The sequence below is a fragment of the Globicephala melas genome, chromosome 5, assembly GCF_963455315.2.
Source record: "Globicephala melas chromosome 5, mGloMel1.2, whole genome shotgun sequence".
Taxonomy (NCBI): Eukaryota; Metazoa; Chordata; class Mammalia; order Artiodactyla; family Delphinidae; genus Globicephala; species Globicephala melas.
In genome coordinates this window covers 1,984,934-2,006,719 of record NC_083318.1, presented here as the reverse complement: position 1 = coordinate 2,006,719, position 21,786 = coordinate 1,984,934, and the positions used below count along the sequence as shown (strand labels likewise).

Genomic DNA, 21,786 nt, shown 5'->3' with positions numbered 1-21,786 from the left:
CAGCGGGGGTCGGGGCGCCGCTGTGCACCCACCTTGGCGCGCTTTCAGCAGCATCGAGTTGGCCAAGAGGTTCTCGAGCTCCATGGACGACCGCCGCCGCCGCGACCAAGCTTTGTGGACTCGAGGAGGCGAGGTGGCGACCGGGGGCGGCGGTGGGGCAGCCTCCGCGCATCGCTCGCCCAACGCCGGGTCCGGTCCCGCACTGGGCCGCCGCTTCTCCTCGTCCTCCTGCTGCTGTTGCTGCTTCTGCCGCTGCCGCCGCCGCCGCTGCGTCGGACGCTGCCGGCGCCGCGACGCCTCGCCCTCGGGACCCGGGACTGCGGCCCAGGAGGGGTCGGGCCGAGCCCCCGCGGTCACCCCTGCCGCGCCGTGGCCCGGGCTGTCGGCCCCATCGCACGGGGAGGCGCTCACTGGCCGGGGAACCACCCCCCGGCGACGACGGCTCCGGTCAACGGTTCCCCAGACGAGGGAGCCAGAGCGCTGCGCTCCACGGACCCCGAAGCTGGGGCGCTACCGCGCGGGCCGGGACCGCTCCCAGAAGGCCCCGCACGGGGCGGAGGCGGTGGGGCGCGAGCGCGGCCTGCTGGGAGTTGTAGTTGCTCAGCCTATGGGCGGGAAAGCTGAGCGGGGGCTTGTCAGTATTTTACCCAACGTTCCTACGTCTCGCTGGCTCAGTTATCGCGAGACGGGGGCGGGACTCCTAGGCGGCTGGGCCGCGCGGTAGCTCCGGAGGGAGCGCGCGCTGTAGCTGCCACCTCCTCGTCAGCGCCCCGAGGTGCAGCGCGTGTTGCTATGGGGAAGACCAGGTCTGCCGGAGCGCGCGGGAAGGCCCCCGGGGCCCCGGCGGGCGCGCGGGGCTGCCGGGCGAGGCCCAGCGCCAACCCGTTCGAGGTGAAAGTCAACCGGCAGAAGTTCCAGGTCCTGGGCAGGAAGACGCGCCACGACGTGGGGCTGCCCGGGGTGTCGCGCGCGCGGGCCCTCCAGAAGGTGAGCGGGGCGCCGGGCCCTCCGGGGTGGGTCCCCCCGGCCCCACCTGCCGGCCGGGACCACCCACGGCCCTGCTCCTCGAACCCCTGCGGCACCGAGGGGCCGCCGGCAGGCTTGGGCGAGCTACGGACTTACTTTCCGGTGCCCTTTTTCCCTTCTGTAAATCGGCCATGATGGTGGTACGTACATCCTAGGGCCGCCGGGAGAATGGGAAGCGTCCACTTAGAGTCCTCGGGACAGCGCCTGGAGTAGTGAGACGTCGTGTATCGTGTATGCCATGTGTCAGCTGGACTGTTTTCATCTTCGTGCCTCTGCTTCTGCGTGGGCGGGGACGACATTCCCCCGCAAAACCGCCGTCCCTCCTTGGAGACCCACACACAAGTCCAGCTCAGGCAGAGTTCGTCACTTCCGCGCTGCCGCGGCCCCTGTGCGAACCTCTTAAAACCTGCCCTCGTTGAGACTTTGAGCTCCGCTGGTTAGGGACAGGATAGGGGATTACATGCTCAGTAGATGTTTGAAGAAGGAATGTATCGGTCCTTTGAAGCGCACAACCTCGTCCCTTGCAGGGTAACTGAAATGCTGCCTTCTTGGAAAGTCTCGTAGCCTCCAGCTTTCCTGTGCTTACGGTTCCAGAGTATTCTGTACTTTGAAATTCAGTTCGGGTGGCATTCTCTCTGCAGCTTCTGAGACATGCTCATTGGTTTGTTTAACGATATTTATTGTTACTCTGAGGAGGAGACATTAGTAAGTTAGTGAACAAATTAAAGCACAGAAAGGTCAAGTAAATTTCCCAGGGTCACACAGCTGGTAAAGGCTGGGGTTTGCACTGGGTTTGGACACCTGTGAAGCCTTTATGTGCCACTGAGCACTTAACGTTTAAGCTGTGTTCTAGCAGGTGGAGAGGTAAAGGTAAAGTAACACCTGGCCCTGCCTTCATGGGCTCATAATCTGTGTTCTGTCCCACAGCATGTAATCCAGTTGATCTTTTTTTATATATAAATTTATTTATTTTATTATTTATTTATTTTGGCTGCCTTGGGTCTGTTGCTGCACGCGGGCTTTTTCTTGTTGCGGCGAGAGGGGGCTACTCTTCTTTGCGGTACGCGGGCTTCTCATTGCGGTGGCTTCTCTTGTTATAGACCACACGGGCTCTAGGTGCGCGGGCTTCAGTAGCTGTGGCATGTGAGCTCAGTAATTGTGGCTCATGGGCTCTAGAGCGCAGGCTTAGTAGTTGTGGCACACTGGCTTTGTTGCTCCACGGCATGTGGGATTTTCCCGGACCAGGGCTCGAACCTGTGTCCCCTGCATTGGCAGGCGGATTCTTAACCATTTCACCACCAGGGAAACCCCAACTGATCTTTTCTTTTTTTTTTTTTTTAATAAATTTATTTATTTATTTATGGCTGCATTGGGTCTTCGTTGCTGTGCACAGGCTTTCTCTAGTTGTGGTGAATAGGGGCTACTCTTCGCTGCAGTGCATGGGCTTCTCATTGCGGTGGCCTGTCTTGCTGTGGAGCACAGGCTCTTGCTGTGGAGCACAGGCTTCAGTAGTTGTGGAACACAGGCTCAGTAGTTGTGGCGCACGGGCTTAGTTGCTCCACGGCATGTGGGATCTTCCCGGACCAGGGCTCAAACATATGTCCCCTGCATTGGCAGGCGGATTCTTAACCACTGCGCCACCAGGGAAGTCCCCCCAATTGATCTTTGAATTGAATCAAACATCGTCCTTATTGCAAGGAGCTGGCAGTAATAGTAGACAAGACAAACTTATAGCCGACTCCGATGCACCCCTGCATCACACACCCCAGGGCAGGCTTGTGGGGGCAGATGTGGGGATGGGCATTGCATGGGCTCCAGACTAGACATGTTTTCCTTTATCATGTAAGCCTCAGTTTTCTCATTTCTCCTTAAGAGCCTGAGGTAGGAACTGCCATTCTCTCCTTTTTACAGGTGAGGCTGTAGGCGCTTCCCAAAGTCCTTGCTGGGAAGTGGTGCAGCTGGTGGGGTTCTGAGTCCTCACTCTCGACTGCACCTCCTGGGCATCACATGCATGTCCATGAATGACCCAGAAAGTGCTGAGAGTATTGGTTTGGGGCTACACGTAAATTTTACCAATAGACAAATACATAAATACGGAATCTGCAAATAGCAAAGAGTGACTGTATATACACATAATGGCACGTATGTAACAAGCAAAGAGCAGATAGGCAGTGCTGCTGCAGTCTGTGTCTGTAATTGATCGTGACGTCGTCATTGACATAAATGGCCTCTCAGATCATTGTTCCCTGCTCCCCTTACTCGGCTAGAACCTGAACTCCTCTGGCTTCTTCACCTGGGTGGAGTGACCTCTGCTCGATTGTCTGCTTTTTTTTGGTTGCCATCATTTTACTTTAACCTTTGGTATTAGGCATGGAAGTACTAACACACACCCTAGAGAATCCCCTGGGTTCCAGACATCATCCTCTTTGCTGCCGTTGTATGGCAGCGACCCAGTTTCTCCTTGGTAATTGAGATCAATCTTTCCAGCCAGTAGATTGGCCTTTTTTGGACTGTTTGTCTCAGGGGCCTGAGGCATAGAAAATGGCATTTTCCAGTTCCTTAGAGCCAGCGTTGTGTCCCCTTGTGGAAGCACCTCCCCTTTGGTGACTAAGACTGCCAGGCCGTCAGAGCTCAGAGTTGCCAGGACCGGTGAGAGATTGTTCTATGATCTGTTTTTCAGCGCACCCAGACTTTGCTAAAGGAATACAAAGAAAGGGATAAGTCCAACGTATTTAGAGATAAACGCTTTGGAGAATACAATAGCAACATAAGCCCGGAGGAGAAGATGATGAAGAGGTTTGCTCTGGAACAACAGGTATGGAAAACAGTCTTTTGCTGTAGTTTTACACAGAAGTCAAATACAAAGAGAAGGCCGTTTCCCCCTTGTTTGTTTATACTTTTGTGAGTGCACAGTGGATGGGTCTTCAGTCGTGTATCTTGCCTGTCTAGACCAAGGGGGAAGCAGCCTCTTGCACATACCAGTTAGGTGGATAAATATCTTAACCAGAGTGCCCGGCAGTGATGCGTCCTGGGGTTCTGGACTAAACTGCTGCCTTCAGCTGGGTCGAGTGGATTGTGGAGCATTCCTGGTGGGTAGAGCTGCACGATTTCCCAGTGCCTTAGGGTGGCGCATTGATTTATTTACCTTCTGTGGGTTCTGTTTACATCCGAATCATTGCTCAAATGACCCAGAATAATCTTAAAGCTACACCGTCACATTGCACAAAAATGGGGGAAAAAATCATTCTTTTTTTGATGTTAAATGGATGTGGAAATTTTAGGAGACTGATTTTCATTTTTTCTATTCTGTCAGCGACAACACGAAAAGAAAAGCATCTACAACCTAAATGAAGATGAAGAACTGACTCATTACGGCCAGTCTTTGGCAGACATTGAAAAGCATAATGACATTGTCGATAGCGACAGCGATGCCGAGGACCGAGGAGTGCTGTCGGGTGAGGCCTGGGATCAGGGGCAGTCTGCTTAGCACTGACGTTCTTTCTGCCCTGCTTGCACACCTAGAAAATGCAGGTGTAGATCTCTAAGAATGTGTATATGTAGATAAGATAGACAGCCTGCTGTCTGTCTGTCACAGAAAGCACCTCAGTGTCCCTCCTCTTGTTTGAACTTCACCCCAGCTTATTTTACCCGGTGAGCTCAGAGAAACAATATGATTTGACCAACCCGTGAGTCAGAGTTGTGGATAAAACCCACCTCGCTAACCCCTAGGACAGCTCTTCTGTACTAACCCACAGTGCTTTGCTACCACTGTTACCAGTTCTGACCCAATGTGTGCACTAACAGTGTTTACTTAGTTCTTTTAGTCTTTGTTTTCTCTGGAACCGCTTATGACAGTTTTGTGGGGGAAGTAACATTGAGCTGCTTCTTTTTAATTTCTTTTTTAAAATTTATTTATTTACTTATTTCATTTTTGGCTGCGTTGGGTCTTCGTTGCTGCGCACAGGCTTTCTCTAGTTGCAGCAAGCCAGGGCTACTCTTCGTTGCGGTGCGCAGGCTTCTCATTGCGGTGGCTTCTCTTGTTGCAGAGCACGGGCTCTAGGCGTGTGGGCTCAGTAGTTGTGGCTCACGGGCTTAGTTGCTCCTCGGCATGTGGAATCTTCCCAGATCAGGGCTCGAACCTGTGTCCCCTGCATTGGCAGGCGGATTCTTAACCACTGGGCCACCAGGGAAGTCCTGAGCTTCTTATTTATAGATAATAACAAAGCAGGTTAAACCGTGGCATTAGTTAACACTGATATACAACTGAACTGAGTTAGGACTCGGTTCAGGTCTGATCATCTTGGGCCCTTTTGTAAAGTTGCGGTCATGTCGTAAGTTAGCATCCTTATGATTTAGAATATCCTCTAGTCAGCATCTTCAGAACAAAGCTGCACAAAACTGAAACTGACTCAGCGGTTTTTCTGGTGTGTGGAAAGCCAAGCCGTTAAGCCCATGACTGCTTTTTGGTATTTGGGTGATGCGGGGGCAGAAGGCCTAGGAATTAGGGCAGCCCGTGGTTCTGTCCACAGCACCGGGAGGCGGACCTCAACTCTGCTGAGGCTTCGTGGTTGAGGAGGGGACATAGTTCACCTTGAGGGCCTTTCTCTGCGCACTTTCCATTGTTCAGGACTTTTTATGCACGCCTCGCTTTAAACACGTTCACCTTCACTGTCACCGAAGGGGACTGCCGTGGCACCTTAACGTTTGGCGGCCTGGTCATTCATCACAAGGTGTCGGCCTCGGCCTCGTTGGTATGATAGGCTGTGACGGTTGGCTGACTAGAGGAGAAGTTGGATTCCCATTCTGCCAGGTGTTGGGTCCTGGGGACTCAACTGTTTATTTGAGGTTTCCTATCCTCCTCTGATGTTTAGTATGAGCTCATGAGAATCCAGGGGACTTGCACATTTCCAGGTAACCTCTTATATTTGAAAATAAATATATTTGCCGTACCTTTTAAAATGAATCATTAGGAAACATTCTGTTTTGTTCAACTACATAGTTTATATGTTCTCCTAGATTAGGAGAATTTCATCTTAAAAATCAACCCTAGTTTTCTAATTAAATCCTATCATCAGTATAAACACACTGATGGATTTTTTTTTTATCTTTTCTCCGAGAATCCTTTTTGGAATCTTTTATATACTACCACCTCGTTAGTTAATGTTTTGTAAATTTTATTTTCAGAAAATATTGTAAACAATCTTGAATTAGTAGAATGCTAAATGATAGTGTTTTCTAATATGCTGAACTTTGCAGGAAGCAGAGGAGTCACTCATTCACTGATTCATTTATTCAGCATGTGCCAGGCAGTGCGCTTGGTTCTGGGGAAATAGCAGTGAGTAAAACCTACCTGCAGCTCAGTTTTCTGGGGAGACCCAGACAGTAAACTAAATAATCACTAAATCCCGCAGGCCGGTCGGAAGTAGAAGTGCTGTGGGGGAAATGAAGTTGGAGCGGTCTGGGACACGCCAGGCAGTCCTGATTAGGGTCACGAAGGAGGTGGCTGTCGTGCAGGCCTCTGGTGGTGTCACAGTCTGGGACCAGCCAGGAGCCTGGCAACTGGAGGGGGCGATGGTACAGACAGGTGGGCTGGGCCCCCGGGGCCACGGGAGCAATTTTGGCTTTTACTCAGGAACGGGAGCCGGAGGGACTTGAGTGGGGAAGGACAGAGTTGGCTAGGGCAGGCCAAGAGGTCTTCCTGAAATTCTCTTGTAGGCGAGGGTGGTAGAGAGGAAGCAGGATGCGCAGGGGTGTTTGGGGTACCTGTTAGCCCAGGGGAGGCATCAGGAGGGCAGTGGGCGCCCAAGTCCGCAGACAGCCTTGCCTGGAGGAGGGAGCTGCTGCCCAGAGGAGTGAGCGTTGGCCTTTAAATCGGGCCAGAGTCTACTGCAGGGAGAGCGAGAGCAGCTTCCAGAAGGAGGCATGATGGGGGTGGCGGAGCGCAGGCGCAGACGGCGGGTTGTGGGCCTGACGGGGTTAGAGGGCCACAGGCAGGAGCTGTTTCTCTTACTGGATGAGATCTGAAGTCAGTTGCTTAGCATCTAAGCCTCTGTTTTCTCTTCCAAGAAATTGGATTTTTTTAAAATTTCTTTCTCTTCCAAAATCGACGATTCCCAATGTTTTCTTTCTCTCTTCTTCCCTGGTAGCTCAGGCAGCCTAGGAATCGGTGACTCTAGTAGCTGGCTCCGCCCCCTGCCCCCGGGACTTTCTGTGAGACACAGGGAGGGTGTGAAGTGGCTCTGGTCCTGGGCACGCCCGCTTAGGACTCAGGCACGAGCTAGTTTGCGTTTGCCCATCTTCTGTGAGACGTTAACACATTGGAAAACAGGTTCTTGGTGTTTCCAGTCACTTGGATCACAGCTGTTTGGTCTTTTTATGCCTCTGGGTTTTCTCGGAGGGGCTCATCTTGGGGGTTTGTGTCGCTGTGCCTGTAGTCTCACCTGCCGTGGGTGAGAGTTTTCTCTTAAACGTGGAGTCTGCTCTTAGGACCGTGCTTGGAGAAACGTTGGCAGAGCGACTGCAAAACCCACTTCGCAGCCGGGCCTGGCTTCACAGAGGGGTTTTCTGCTCTCTGTCTGCAGCTGAGTTGACGGCGGCCCATTTTGGAGGAGGTGGTGGGCCGCTTCACAAGAAGACCTCTCAACAGCATGGCGAGGAGGGGCAACAGCCGAAGTCACGCAAAGAGCTGATCGAGGAGCTCATCGCCAAATCAAGGCAGGAGAAGGTGCGTCCGCTGCCGTTCTCGCTGCGGAGCAGCACCGCCCGCAGCCTCGCTGCTGAACACTTTCAAGTCTTTCCTCCCTGTGCGGTTTAGGCTGTGTCTAATATTTTCTATGAATTCAATAAAAGCATTCACTTTGAATAGGAATACAAAATGCATTTTAAGTTTCATCAAGCATGTACTTCCTCTTTTTTTTTTAATTTTATTTATTTATTTATTTATTTTTGGCTGTGTCGGGTCTTTTCTGCTGCGCGCGGGCTTTTCTCTAGTTGTGGCGAGTGGGGCCTACTCTTCGTTGCAGTTTGCGGGCTTCTCATCGCGGTGGCTTCTCTTGTTGCGGAGCACGGGCTCTAGGCACACGGGCTTCAGTAGTTGTGGCACGCAGGCTCTAGAGTGCAGGCTCAGTAGTTTTGGCGCGGGGGCTTAGTTGCTCCGTGGCATGTGGGATCTTCCTGGACCAAGGCTCGAACCCGTGTCCCCTGCATTGGCAGGGGGATTCTTAACCACTGCACTACCACGGAAGCCCCAAGCATGTACTTCTGATGGTTTCTTGGGGTTTTGGTTTTGGTTTGGGGGGAGGGTTGGTTTTAGTGTTGTGGCACGTATCAAGAGTCGCAAAACATCACTGCTTCTGCTAAAGGCAAACTGCTCAGAGCATCTAGAAGAGCAGTTTTACAGCAGGAAGTTCGTTCTGCGTGATGGGATCCTGAGATGCTGATTTCTCGTGGTCTCTTTCCCCGTCGGCATGTTGGGCTGAGCGGTTGTCCAGTGGGGCCTGGACGTCTGCTGGAGGCCGGCAGTAATGGGGTGCCTTCTGTTCTTTTTCCCCAGAGGGAGAGACAGGCTCAACGAGAAGACGCCCTTGAACTCACAGAGAAGCTAGACCAAGACTGGAAAGAAATCCAGACTCTCCTGGCCCGTAAAACACCCACATCCGAGAGCAGAGGTGGAAAGGAGAAACCCAAGGTGGGGTCAGCACCTCACAGGCAGCCTGGGCTCACGACCATTGACCCAGCCTTTCTCTGCAGAAGAGGGGGAGCCAGACATCTGTTCTCCCTTTTAGGACTTAAGTTTTCTGTTAAACTTTTATATTGAGGTATCTGACGTGTGTTACATCAGGGTGGAAATAGACTAAAAGTTACTTCACTATCTACTCCAGAATAATGAAAGTAAAGAAAATGGTTGTTTCTTGGTATGAGAAGACTTGGTATGTGTATTGATATATACATTTATTTATTTTTCCCCCTGGACAATATTTGGTTCCTACCACATTGCTTTTAGTCTAAATTGTCAGAGAAGGTGCATTCGTTTGAGTTGCTGGTTTCTAGAAAATACTTGGATTTCACCAGATTACCTTGCCGTGTGGCCATCTGCACATCTGTGAGTCGACCTTACTGTTGCTTCCCCCAAAATCCCATTTGGAGGCTTAATGCCTAGATGAGCAAAGTTTAGTTTTCTTTTTTTTTTTTTGCGGTACGCGGGCCTCTCACTGTTGTGGCTTCTCCCGTTGTGGAGCACAGGCTCCGGGCGCACAGGCTCAGCGGCCATGGCTCACGGGCCCAGCCGCTCCACAGCATGTGGGATCTTCCCAGACCAGGGCACGAACCTGTGTCCCCTGCATCAGCAGGCGGACTCCCAACCACTGCGCCAGCAGGGAAGCCCAAGTTTTAGTTTTCTTAAAGCAGACATACTTTAAGAATTTTCGAGGAGCAAATAGTTGTATATGACCTAAAGGCGTCCTCGAGACTGATTAGAACAGGCCTCTGTCACACAAGAAGAAAAGACTTAGGCCGTGGTTTAGCTTCTTCCATAAAGATGTCCAGCCACAATTGGGATGTGCAGGAAGCTCATTATGCAGGTCTTTTCTTTAAAAAAACAATTTCTTCTTTCTGCCCTAGCCTGACGCATACGACATGATGGTTCGTGAGCTCGGCTTTGAAATGAAAGCGCCGCCCTCTAACAGGATGAAGACGGAGGAGGAGCTGGCCCAGGAGGAGCGGGAGCGGCTCAAGTGCCTGGAGGTGTCTAGGGGGCGGGGCGAGGCAGGAGCAGGGGCAGGGCTGCTCTGGGAAGCTGCTACTACCGGAAAGGCCCTTTCCACCTTGTTGTGTTCAATGGGCTGGAGGTGTGCTGTGTTTTACCAGTGAAATCTTTTTAGTCTCTAAACAAGTTTGTTTTATTTTTTTTAACTATAAAAGGAAAAATAAATGCAGATAATACCCAATATAACAAATTAAAAATGACTTTCTTTCTAATCCCTTTACCTCAGAACAGCTGCTAGCGATATAGTGCACTACCTTTTCACTTCTTTTCTCTTAAAGGTTTTTTAAATTTCCTTACGTCACAAAACAAAAATGAAGTGGAGGCATACTGTCGTGCATCTGGCCTTTTCAGTACCCCCTCGTGGGCCGTCTCCTGTGGCCATTGCATGGCTCAGAGGGACAGAGTAGCTGAGCTGCTTGTTAAATGGATGCAGACCTCAGTGTAAGGTGTCCTGTTCCTCTTCTGGGGCCTGGTGGTGAGTGAAGCCGATGGTTGGCCACCATCATTTGGCCAGAAAGCCCCCAGGGTGACAGCTTTTCCTTCCTTGTGACGGGAACATGTTTCTGCCGCAGTATTTTTATTTTTGTTAAAATAAGTCTTCCACACGCTGCTTGCCAAGGGTTTGCGTGTCTGGTTGAAGAAAGCAGAAGGCAGGCCTGAAGCAGCTGTGATGGCCGAGGGAGCCTGGAGCGTGCGTCCCTGCCACGTGCTCACAGCACGGCAGACAGCTTTTCTGTCTTTCCTGCTCAGGCTGAAAGACTCCGGAGGATGCTTGGAAAGGAGGAGGACGAACGTATTAAGAGACCGAAACACATGTCGGCGGATGACTTAAGTGATGGCTTCGTACTAGACAAAGATGACAGGCGTTTGCTTTCTTACAAAGTAAGATGTTTGCCTTCGTTTCCTTTTTTTTTTTTTTAATTTAAAGCAACACATTTCCTGGTTTTTCACTTGATAGGTTTACCACAGGTGGAAATTGTGAGTCTTTTTAGAAGCAGTTTCTCTGGGGCTCTTTCTAAAGTTGGTGAGGTTTTTCATCCGCGAGCCCCATTAGCTCTATACTCCTCTCCCCTTTCAGAGCATCAGCCCCACTCGGGGCAGGAAGATAGGAGAAGGCCAGGGGTCTCGAGCAGAAAGGGTTCCAAGACGGGAAACCGGGTGCTCGCAAAACACTGGGTTATCTGGGGGAGTCGTCAGGGGTCACCCTCCGATGTTGAGGTCCCACCACCTCCGTGTGCAGCCCACATGCCAGGAAGCCCCAGCTTCCTGGGGCTGCCAGACACTCATAGCAGCCGGAGCCTGTCCGCTGGGGCGCCTTCCGCATCCTGGACCCCCGCCGCTCCCCAGCAGAGACAAGCCCTGCCCAGAGTCCTGGCGGCAGGGTGTGGGGACTGCGGTTCCCAGGCCTTTAGCCCCGTGACGTAGCAGCCCCGAAGGAGGTGGGAGAGAGGCCCCACGCCCGTGTACGGTGCAGCACCGGGCCGCGTGTTCCTGGCAGACAAGTAGCATAAAGCGTCTGCACGTGCACGGCCCTCAGACACGGTCACAGGCTGTGCCAGCTGCTGTCCCCTGAGGAGTGATGCCGCTGGTTCCCACACTCTGTTCCCAGGATGGAAGGATGAACGTCGAGGAAGAGCCAAGCGGGGAAGCCAGTAGCAGTGAGAGCGAAGGGGAAGAGGGCAAAGGCTCGAGCGAGGGGGACCCAGAGGAGAGCGATGGCCCGGACGGCCCCTCAGGCCTGGAGTCTGACGTGCAGAGCAAGGACGGGAGCGAGAGGACCCAGGAGGAGCAGCGTCCGAATCCCGGGGAGCGATCGGCAGCCGACGACCGGGAGGCTGCCAGGGCCGAGCTGCCCTATATGTTCGCAGGTAGACAGACAACTGGGGAGTGACCGCAGTGACCTGGTGGCGTCTGCCTCACGGGATGCGTCATGGAGTGGGACAGGGTACGGGCCTGGACACACGGGCACAGCCCGTCTGTGCTGTCCTGGCTGGCAGACAGGCACGGTCATCCTTCTCCGCGACGCCCCTGGGATCTGACCCGAGTGCTCTGGGCAGCACGTCAGCCTCTGCTATGTGGCTGCAGCAGTTCTGCAGGCCGCCGGCGGAGGTCCCTGCCGCTTGACAAGTCAGCCCTTTGTGGGCAAGGGTGGCCGCGGAGTCGGGCTCAGGCCTCGTGACATGGCATGTAGCACACGGTGGGCTGCTCTGTCCCACGTGCAGACACCCCATCCGGTTCCAGTCCGCAGGCCTAAGCTGTCCTGCGACTTAAGGGCGTTTCCAGAGCGGTTGAACCGGCGGGTGGAGCTGGCTGCCGGGGGCATCTCAGGCGTGACGCTGCACTGCTCGCGGGGCTCCTTCCAGCTTCCAGCCTGTTCTGAACGGTCCTGGCGGCCACCCCGCCCACGCACTGTCCCCTCCTCCCTCCCCGTGTCGGGCATTGGCGGGATTCCTCCTGGAGGGGAGCTTGGGGTCATTTCTTCGTCGAGGCTTGTTGCAGGCAGCCCAGTTTCCTCGAGCCTCACCCTTGGCGGGCACGCGGGCACACGTTAGAAGCAGTGTGGTAATTACACAAAATGAGTGGTTCTATAAAACAGGCGGAAGTATTTCTTTGGATGAAGTAAAAGAAGTTGTATTATTTAATTTGTGTTCAGTTTTTATCTCTGTTACCAGAAACGTAATTCTCATTTGACAAGTTAAGCGTGGAGTGTGTTTTGTGTTTATTTTGATAGCTCCCAAATCCTACGAGGAACTGAAGTCTTTATTATCGGGAAGATCGACGGAAGAGCAGCTTTTGGTTGTGGAGAGAATTCAGAAATGCAACCATCCAAGTCTCGCAGTGGGAAACAAAGCAAAACTAGAAGTACGCTGAGTCGTTTGTCTGCAGTGTTGGGAGTGTCAGGGAAGAGCCCTGGGTCTGTGTGGGCGTCGTAACCGTGAAGCTGGTGGTCCTGAAGTGCACCCCGTGCTTACGGCCGCGAGATTTCACGGTGGGGTGTGGGTCAGGGGGCAGAGAGCCAGGCCTGGGTGTGCGTCAGCTCCAGGGCCACGGCAGGCCCAGGAGGAGGCCGAGCTGTTGACCTCAGTTTACACTGAGTCCACCGCGCACACCGTCACGCAGCAAAGCCAGGCTTTGGGGAAGTAGATAGCTAGGAACGTGCCTCGTCCTCTGGCGCCCGGCCGGCGCGCTCCTGGTCTAGGACTGAGGCGTTGCCCGCCAGCCAAGGCAGCACCCAGACCCTGTGCTCTTCGCCCGTGTGCCTGCCTTGGGTCACATGCCCCCTTCGCTGGCCCTGAGGCCCTCGCCCCAGCCGGTGCGGGGGCACAGGGGGCAGGGCGTGCTGTGCCGCAGCTCCGTTCTGGGCTCAGCCCTGAGCTCTGGCCCCAACCCTGTTCCTGCAGAAACTGTTTGGCTTCCTTTTGGAATACGTCGGAGATTTGGCTGCAAGTGATCCTCCAGACCTCAGCGGAATCAACAAGTTGGTTGTGTAAGTGAAAACGGGGTGCCTTATCTGGAACGTGGGGCTGAGTTGAACAGATTTTGTGCCCTTTAGTAAAGTTGTAGAGTAACTTCGGAGTTATTAAGGCAGCCTTGCCAGCGGGCCCACAGCTCGCACAGCTGCGGTGACTTCCGTACGCCATCCTGCTCCTAAGTCGTGTTGACGCGCTGCTCCCGTTGCCCTAGAGATGGGATCTGCTTTTAACTGCAAACGAATCGACTTTAAGACAGTAGGGCCCCGTCAGTTTATTAATATTTGACGGCAAATTTTCTGTTTCATTCGCCCACCTGCTGCTGTCCTGCGCGGGGTCCCCGGGCCGGGCTCTGCACCAGGCCCCGTGAGAGCAGAGCAGCATGGTGGCTCCTGGCCCCGTGGTGGCTGGAGCAGGGCGCAGCGGGCAGGGTGCTCAGTTGGGAGGGTCCGTGAGAGCAGGTGCCTGGTGGTACCCTCGGGCTGGCCACCTGCACACGCCTCCACCCCGTGCCAGCCTCTGCCCCCAGGAGTGCTTGTGAGGTACCACTGGGTTCAGGACTGTCAGCCACGTCTGGCCCTTAGAATATGCCTCCCGTGCTGTTACTTGTATAAACAGAGCTACTTCTGCCACCAGTACTGAGAAGTTACGACCAGGTTCTTAGCAAATAGCAAAAATGATTATAGGTTATTATAAAACACTATTAGAAAAACTACCTGGATCACCGAGACGGCCAGCCAGGTGTCAGTAAGGAAAAGTGCATTCATCCAGGGGCTTCCAGCTCCAGCTCAGCCGGCAGGTGACTTCACAGGAAGATGATAAACGTGGGTGGTTTGAGGGGGTTTCTATGTTTTTGTTACCTACGGACATTCTCCCCTGACATGTCTCTGATGAACAGGCAGTTGTATAACCTTTGCCAGATGTTTCCTGAAGCCGCAAGCAGCGCCGTGAAATTTGTCCTCCGAGATGCCATGCACGACATGGAAGGAATGGTTGAGACCACAGGCCGGGCGGCCTTCCCGGGCCTGGACGTGGTAAGCCAGGGGCGTGTCTCATCTGGCCGTTGACCCGCGGCCGCCATCTGTCCAGTGTGCTGCCATGGCACGGAGGGGCTGGGGGCTTCAAGAGGGTGGTCTGCCCCAGAGCCTCCGCAGCCATCTGGAGGGCACGCTGGGCCAGACCTGGAAGGACTGCTGACCTGTTAACAACTAGCTAATGTGGGCTCAGGAGCAAAGTTCCTGGTTTGACTTCTCCGTGAACGGTGCCGTGTTTAGTCTTGATGGCAGACCCGGGGTGTGTTTTCCTGAGGACCTGAACCTGTGGGCTGGTTGCTCCACCTGCTTGTGCACAGCGACCTCTGACCTCTCTGAGGTTTCTGACCGTTTCACGACAGCCGTGGGCCGTGTCGTCAGCTCTGGTCACTGAAGAAGTACTGCTCAGTCCGTTCCATTTTCTGGTCTTCGTGTTGAAATGAGCTAACGGCGACGGGCAGGAACTTAAAAGTTCGGCTTTAGGGCTTCCCTGGTGGCGCAGTGGTTGAGAGTCCGCCTGCCGATGCAGGGGACACGGGTTCGTGCCCTGGTCCGGGAAGATCCCACATGCCGTGGAGCGGCTGGGCCCGTGAGCCATGGCCGCTGAGCCTGCGCGTCTGGAGCCTGTGCTCCACAGCGGGAGGGGCCACAACAGTGAGAGGGCCGCGTACCGCAAAAAAAAAAAAAAAAAAAAAAAAGTTCGGCTTTATGTCAGTGGGTCAGTAGACTCCTTGGGAAGGCATCTGAGCCAGTGTCTGTGGCCTCGGCCCCTTTCTCTGTGTGACCTGGGGTAGGTGGGTGCCCGAGCTGTGGCCGAGGGTATCCAGCCTTGCCTCCCCGGAGCCTGTCCCTGGCGAGGAGTAGTGGGGAGGCCAGGGGGGTTGGCGGGCTGCCCGGGCTTCCATCCTGGGCTGCGCGGGCCTGGCCTCTCCCGGCTGTAGGCGGTAGTGATGGCTCAGTGGTACCTGTCCCGTAGGCTGGCGTGAGGATTCATGAGTTGATGTTGGTACTGAACCAAATTGGGGCCCACCCTTGCCCGGCGCACAGCAAAGCCAGCCGACTGGTGCCAGGTTGTGGGGAAGAAACGTGCAGCGTTCACTGCAGGCAGCTCGTGCCCGAGAGACACGGACTCCCTGAGGGCCTCGGGAGGGGTTTTAAAGGCAACATCGAGGGTGAGGGTCCCAGGGTGTGTGACCAGCTGGTGGGCTTTCCTCTGAGTGGCTGGTGGTGAGCTGACAGGGTGATGTTCGGCCACTTGGCTCCCAGCGTCTGGGGCCTGGTGCTCGCGGGCAGCCTGCAGTCCCCGCCCCCGGCGGGTGGTGGTCTTGGTCTCCGCAGAACAGCCCAGAGGTGCGCGTCAGGCTGTCTCCCTTCTTTAGCCCGTGTGGTGGCGCTTTCTTTCCAGCTCGTTTACTTGAAAATTGCTGGGATGTTGTTTCCAACCTCTGACTTCCGGCACCCGGTGGTCACGCCTGCGCTGCTGTGTCTGAGCCAGCTGCTAACCAAGGTACGTCAGGGCCTCCCCATCGGAGCCAGCCCTCCCAGGGGCTGAGCGGGGCCGCGGAGACTGGCGCTCCTTGGGGCAGGAGTAGGAAAGGCTCGTCAGCGAGGCCTGCGTAGCAGCTCCTTCCCAGAGCTCCCGGGCGAGGTGGCAGAGGGTGTGACCCCAGAAAGCGCATGAGGGCATCGTGTCTGATCTGGGGTTCTGTTCCCCTCTTGGCTTTAAAAGTCCAAATAGCTCCGTTTTCCTTGAGGGGGCGTGTGATCGGTACCCACTTGCTGTGGCAGTTATCAGCGTTCCGCTCCGAAAGGGTGGGACCTTACGGTCACAGGGCTCTGTGCCTGATTGCATGCCACGCGCCTCGATCCTGCCGTGGGGGCGGTGCTCCCCTCCGTGCAGAGGAAGGTCGGGGCCTGCGGCTTCCCGCGGAAGCCAGGCTGTCTGCTTGGCGCAGTGTTGTGAATGTTGTTCCCAAGTGGACACTGTGCCCTGTGTTCCTTTGCCAGTGTCCCATCCAGTCCCTCCAAGACGTGGTGAAGGGGCTCTTCGTGTGCTGCGTGCTCCTGGACTATGTGTCTCTGTCCCAGAGGTTCATACCTGAGCTCATCAATTTTCTTGTTGGGATTCTTTACATCGCAACTCCCAACAAGCAGAGCCAAGGTGAGTTGATGGGAGGCAGCGTTTGCAAATATACTGTACTTTAGACTTTTAATAGGAATCGGTATTCATTGTAGAAAGCTTAGGATGTGGGGAAGTTAGAAAGAAGACAAGAGTCTCAAGTCTCATCCTCCAGAGTAGCATCCTTTTTTCCCTCTGTGTGGATGTGTGTAAACCCACATTTTGAAAACAATCAGGATCCCACTTTATCTGTCCAGCACAGTAGCCCATTTCCACGTGTGGGGAGTCTGAGCTTAGTGTAAAGTACCCCCCAGGTGGCAAGACTACCTACCAGAAATATATAAAATACTGAGGTTTACTGTATTGACTGTGTGTTGAAACAGTATTTGGGGGGGAGGGTAAATAAAATACATCCATTAAGATTTACCTTTTTGGGGGCTTCCCTGGTGGCGCAGTGGTTGAGAGTCCGCCTGCCGATGCAGGGGACACGGGTTCGTGCCCCGGTCTGGGAAGATCCCACATGCCGCGGAGCGGCTGGGCCCGTGAGCCATGGCCGCTGAGCCTGCACGTCCGGAGCCTGGGCTCCGCAACAGGGGAGGCCGCAACAGTGAGAGGCCCGCGTACCGCCAAAAAAAAAAAAAGATTTACCTTTTTGTTTTTACTCATTTTATGTGGCAACAAGAACACTTTAACTGGCGTAGCTCACGGTCTATCTCTAGTCAGCAGCACCGCTCCTGTAGTTCCTACAATGTTCTGAATGTTGGAAGGAGATCGTGGACAGCAGTATTCTGACAGGGTTTCAGCAGTTGTTGCTCTTCTGAACTATCACACCCTCCCCTCCCCTCCCCCACACAGGATGCTGACACTCTTCCCCACGCTTCTGCCCACTCACGGCTCCCTCGCCCTCCAGGAGCTGCCCACCTTTGTCCCCTCGCTCCTCCGTGTCTAGAGGGGCTGCTTTCCCGGCCTCCTTTTCCCTTCCCTGCCCTTCCACTTTCTCCTCGTAACCTCACATGGACACTTGCCTGATTTCTCTGAGCCCCACGCTGTGGGCTCCTCTCTGCCAGCCGTGGGGATGGGCACGGGGGGGACAGCCACACCCCAGGGAGACGTCAGGGTGGCTGCAGTGCTGGAGGAGGGGCCCCGGTGGAGGGCACTGGACGCTGGAGTCGGGACTGGTCAGCAGACTGGCTGTCACCCGTATGCCCCCCACCCTCTGCCCAGCCACCGCCCACTCTGCCGTGCCTGGACCGCACCCGGCCTGGCACCCTCCCCGGCAGTCCCTTCCGTCTGCTTCGACTGCTCCTCTGAGTAACGGTGGGCTTAAGTCCTGCTCGCTCCCCGGGTCTCTGGAGCAGGCCTTCTCTGGCCTGGTGAGCTCTGCACCCTGCCCCACCGCCCCAGCTCTCCTGACAAACCCACCTCACCCTCCTCTGCTTTTCCTTTGTCCGTCGTTTCTTACTGATACTCAGTCTAGTCTGCCCACGAGGGCAGGGGCCTAGTCTGAGCTTGGACTTGGCCCACACACCCCTGTCAAAGCTGTCGCTCGTCTCTGGTGGTAAGCACAGCACATGTTTGTTAGAATGAACTTCCAAAGGCTTCACCCTGCAGAGCCTGCCCTGCGAGCCCGGTAGCCTCAGAGGCCGACTCTGTCCCTGTCCCACTTGGAATCCAGGTTACACTCTGGTGCACCCTTTCAGAGCACTTGGGAAGAACTCGGAGTTGCTCGTGGTTTCTGACGAGGAGGCCATGACCACGTGGCACAGGAGAAGCCTCCCCCTCCAGTGGGCAGGAAGACTGAAAGCCCAGACTGAGACAGAGGCCAACCACACCAGGTACGTGCGGGCCTGGGGCTCCGGGCCGTGGTGCCAGCTTAGACCTCCGAGGGGCCAGGCTGCAAGCCAGACGTGACCCAGCACCCAGCCTTGAAGATGCACCCGGGTTATCTCTGTTCGCAGATGAAATGATTTTATATGTGGAAAATCCTAAAGGTTCCACAGAAGAGCTATCAGATCTGATAAGTGAATTCAGCAAAGTAGCTGGATACAGAGTCAACGTACAAAAGTCAGTTGTATTTCTACACACAAACAATGAACAGTCTGAAAGGAAATTGCAAAAACGATCCCATCTACAATAGCATCAAAAGGAATAAAATTACTTAAGAATTAGCTTATGCAGGGAGGTGGAAGACTAGTACGATGGAAACTACAAAACATTTGTTGAAAGTACTTAACAAAGACATGAATGAATGGAAACACGTCTGTGTTCCTGGACTGGTAGACATAATCACCTCCAAATACCACCACGATAGGGGTTCGGTTTCAACAGGGGGATTTTGTGGGGTCACATCCTTCAGTCTGTAGAAGTAGAATGAGGAGGGGACTAGGACTTTTTCTCCTAAGTCCTCTGATTTTTAAAAAAATTATGGTTATTTGAATTTTTTTGTTGACATTTATTTGTTGTGTTAAAATGCAGATAACATTTACCATCTTAACCATTTTTAAATGTATGGTTCGGTGGCATCTTAAGTACATTTACACTGTTAAGGAACCGTCACCACCCTCCATCTCCAGAACTTACTCATCTTCCCAAACTGAAACTCTGTCCCCATTAAAGACTAATCCCACGCCACACCCCAAGCCCCACCATCCTCCTTTCTGTCTGTGGATTTGACTCCTCTGCTGCATCTCATATAGGTGGAATCGCAGGATTTGTCCTTTTGTGACTTATTTTATTTCACTGAGTGTAATGTCCTCAATGTTCATCCATGTTTAGCAGGTATCAGAATTTCCTTCCTTTTTAAGGCTGAATCATACTCCGTTGTGTGGATGGACCACATTTTGTTTATTCATTCATCCATCAGTGGACACTTGGGTTGCTCCCACTTTTTGGTTATTCTGAATAAGGCTGCTGTGGACATGGGGGTACAAGTATCTATTCCAGTTTCTGCTTTCAGTTCTTTTGGGTTTATACCCAGAGATGGAATTGCTGGGTCAGATGATAGTTTTATTTCTAACTTTTTGAGGAACCTCCATGCTGTTTTCCACCACAGCTGTACCATTTTACATTCCCACCAACAGCGTATGAGGGTTCCAATTTCTTCACATCCTTGTCAACACTTAGTAATTTCTGGATTTTTGATGGTAGCCATCCTCATGGGTATGAGGCGGTGTCTCATTACGATTCTGCCTTGATTTTCCTAATGATTAGTAATGAGCATCTTTCCACGTGCTTTTGCACGTTCATAATCTTTGGAGAAATGTCTGTTCACATCCTGATGGCCGTTTTTTTCCATGAAAACCTAACTTTCCCAGAATGTGTGTGATTTTCAAAGTGTATCTGCTTGATACTGGAAATAGTTTTAGTAATTTAAAAACTACAACGGGGTTTATTTAAGATGAGGGCTCCAGCCATTGTAGTGAGTGAGTCAGTTTTCTTGGGTCTCTCCCAAGAAATGTATATGTGTTACTAAACTTTTTCTTCTGTTTAAAAAACAAAAAACACCGAGTACTCTTTCCAAGTTGTTGCTGCATTTCCCGCAACGTTCTTTCCTATTCAGGGAAGCAGGATGTTTTCTTTAACTCCTGATCCCATCAGCCATCGGGCTGCAGCCGTTGCCCAGGGCAGATGTTTGACCTCAGGGTCCTGCGGCCCAGGCCCACGAGTGGAAGGTTTTCATCTTTGCCAAGATGATGGGCTTTGTTGGTGACGGGGAGGGGCCCTTCCTTCCTGTTTGCCTGAGGCCGGGTGTCACCCATGCAGGCTGTCCTGCCTGGCCGTGTGTCTGGCTCTGGTGCAGCGCTGTGTGACCGTCTATGGCACCCTGCCCTCCTTCCACGACATCGTGCAGCCCCTGCGAGCCCTCCTGATGGAGCACCTGGCAGCCCGCAGCTGCCCGCCCGAGCTCCAGGTGAGGCCTCCCATGGCGCGGCCGTGTCCCGGAGTTGGGGCAGGCTGGCGGGCGTTTCTGTCACCGGGGTTCTGGCGCTAGGAATCAAGGCCAGCCGCCCCCCTCAGCCTGGGCAGCGGCTCCAGGCCCCGCGCCCCTCCCAGGTCACTCGGGTTCTGAGGATGGTCCCACTGCCCTGCACCAGGCGACAGGAAGCCATGAGGGGCACCTGCCTTTTGGCCTGGGGGCTCCCCTCTGTACGAATGGGCTGGTCCCCATCGTGTGCTCCCCACATTCCTCTGGGAGAGACCGTTCTGTTGCTCGATGGGTCTGGGGGTCTGAAGTCCCACCAGGCCAGATGCCACGAGGACGCTGCAGGAAGGTGGAAGCTTCGTGAGAGCTGGGCCGTCTGGGCACAGTGGCTCTGCACCTGCAGCCGCCGGGCCCAGGGGAAGGGGCGGCCCGGAGGGAGGAGCTCCGGAGGCCACGGTGGGCAGGCCCGGCGGTGTCAGCTTTCCTCACGTGTCAGGAGCTGAGTCGGAGCATTTTGACGGAAATGGAAAAGCAGCCGAAGCACTATCGGCCGCTGGTCTGTGAGAAGAGCAAGCCGGTGCCGCTGAAGCTGTTCACCCCCCGGCTGGTCAAAGTGTGAGTACGGAGGCCCCCCAGCACCCCAGCCCCAGAGGGGCCTGGGGAGTCCGGGGCTGTGGCTGGGGGCGGCCCTGACCGGGGCCTGGCAGGCTCTGGGTGCGCAGACCCTGCGCCCTCAAGGCCGGCTTTGCACCTTCAGCCTCGAGTTTGGGAAGAAGCAGGGCTGCACAAAGGAGGAGCAGGAGAGGAAGAGACTGATCCACAAGCACAGGCGAGAGTTTAAAGGCGCCGTCCGGGAGATCCGCAAGGACAACCAGTTCCTGGCCCGGATGCAGCTCTCGGAGATCATGGAACGGTGAGGGGCGACGGGGTCTGGCGGGGGCTGGTGTGGGTGCTGGGCCGGGGTGAGGGCGGGCCACGCGGATGTGAACTGCTATTGGGTCAGATAGGAAAAAGGGCAAGATGTCCTCCAAAATGTATCCAAAAATGGGCTTTTTTTTTTTTTTTTTTTTTAAAGGGACGCGGAAAGAAAACGAAAAGTGAAGCAGCTTTTTAACAGCCTGGCCACACAGGAAGGTGAATGGAAGGCTCTGAAGAGGAAGAAGTTCAAAAAATAAATTATGTTTTATGAATCAGACAAGGAGATGCTATGTAATGAATGCCGTAAGGGGTGCTGTAACGTCAAGTTATTTTCCTGTACTTCGCTTCATGTTAAAACGCCTCTCCTGACATACTGCACTTTGGGAACACGGCCAAGCTTCTGTGGGAGCTACATGCGGATAAACTGAGAATCACCTCTCTTCCTCACTTCCAGACAGTCCTCAGTTAATCACGAGGCTTGGGACTGATGGGATTCAGGCTAATGTTTTTGGTCAACCAAGCGTATTTGCCTTGAG

General features: G+C 54.0%; 1 protein-coding gene across 1 annotated transcript; it reads left to right on the top strand.

Moving 5' to 3' along the window:
* Positions 1-680: 680 nt before the first annotated feature.
* Positions 681-21,542, top strand: NOP14 (NOP14 nucleolar protein). Its single transcript, XM_030876766.3, has 18 exons — positions 681-987; positions 3,707-3,841; positions 4,340-4,481; positions 7,608-7,750; positions 8,579-8,713; positions 9,646-9,768; positions 10,541-10,672; positions 11,400-11,658; positions 12,522-12,652; positions 13,192-13,277; positions 14,159-14,294; positions 15,697-15,798; positions 16,299-16,452; positions 18,086-18,245; positions 20,173-20,320; positions 20,829-20,947; positions 21,090-21,245; positions 21,408-21,542. Exons 1-18 carry the CDS (start codon positions 793-795, stop codon positions 21,505-21,507), a joined length of 2,556 nt encoding a protein of 851 aa, XP_030732626.2. The 5' UTR covers positions 681-792; the 3' UTR covers positions 21,508-21,542.
* Positions 21,543-21,786: the final 244 nt, after the last annotated feature.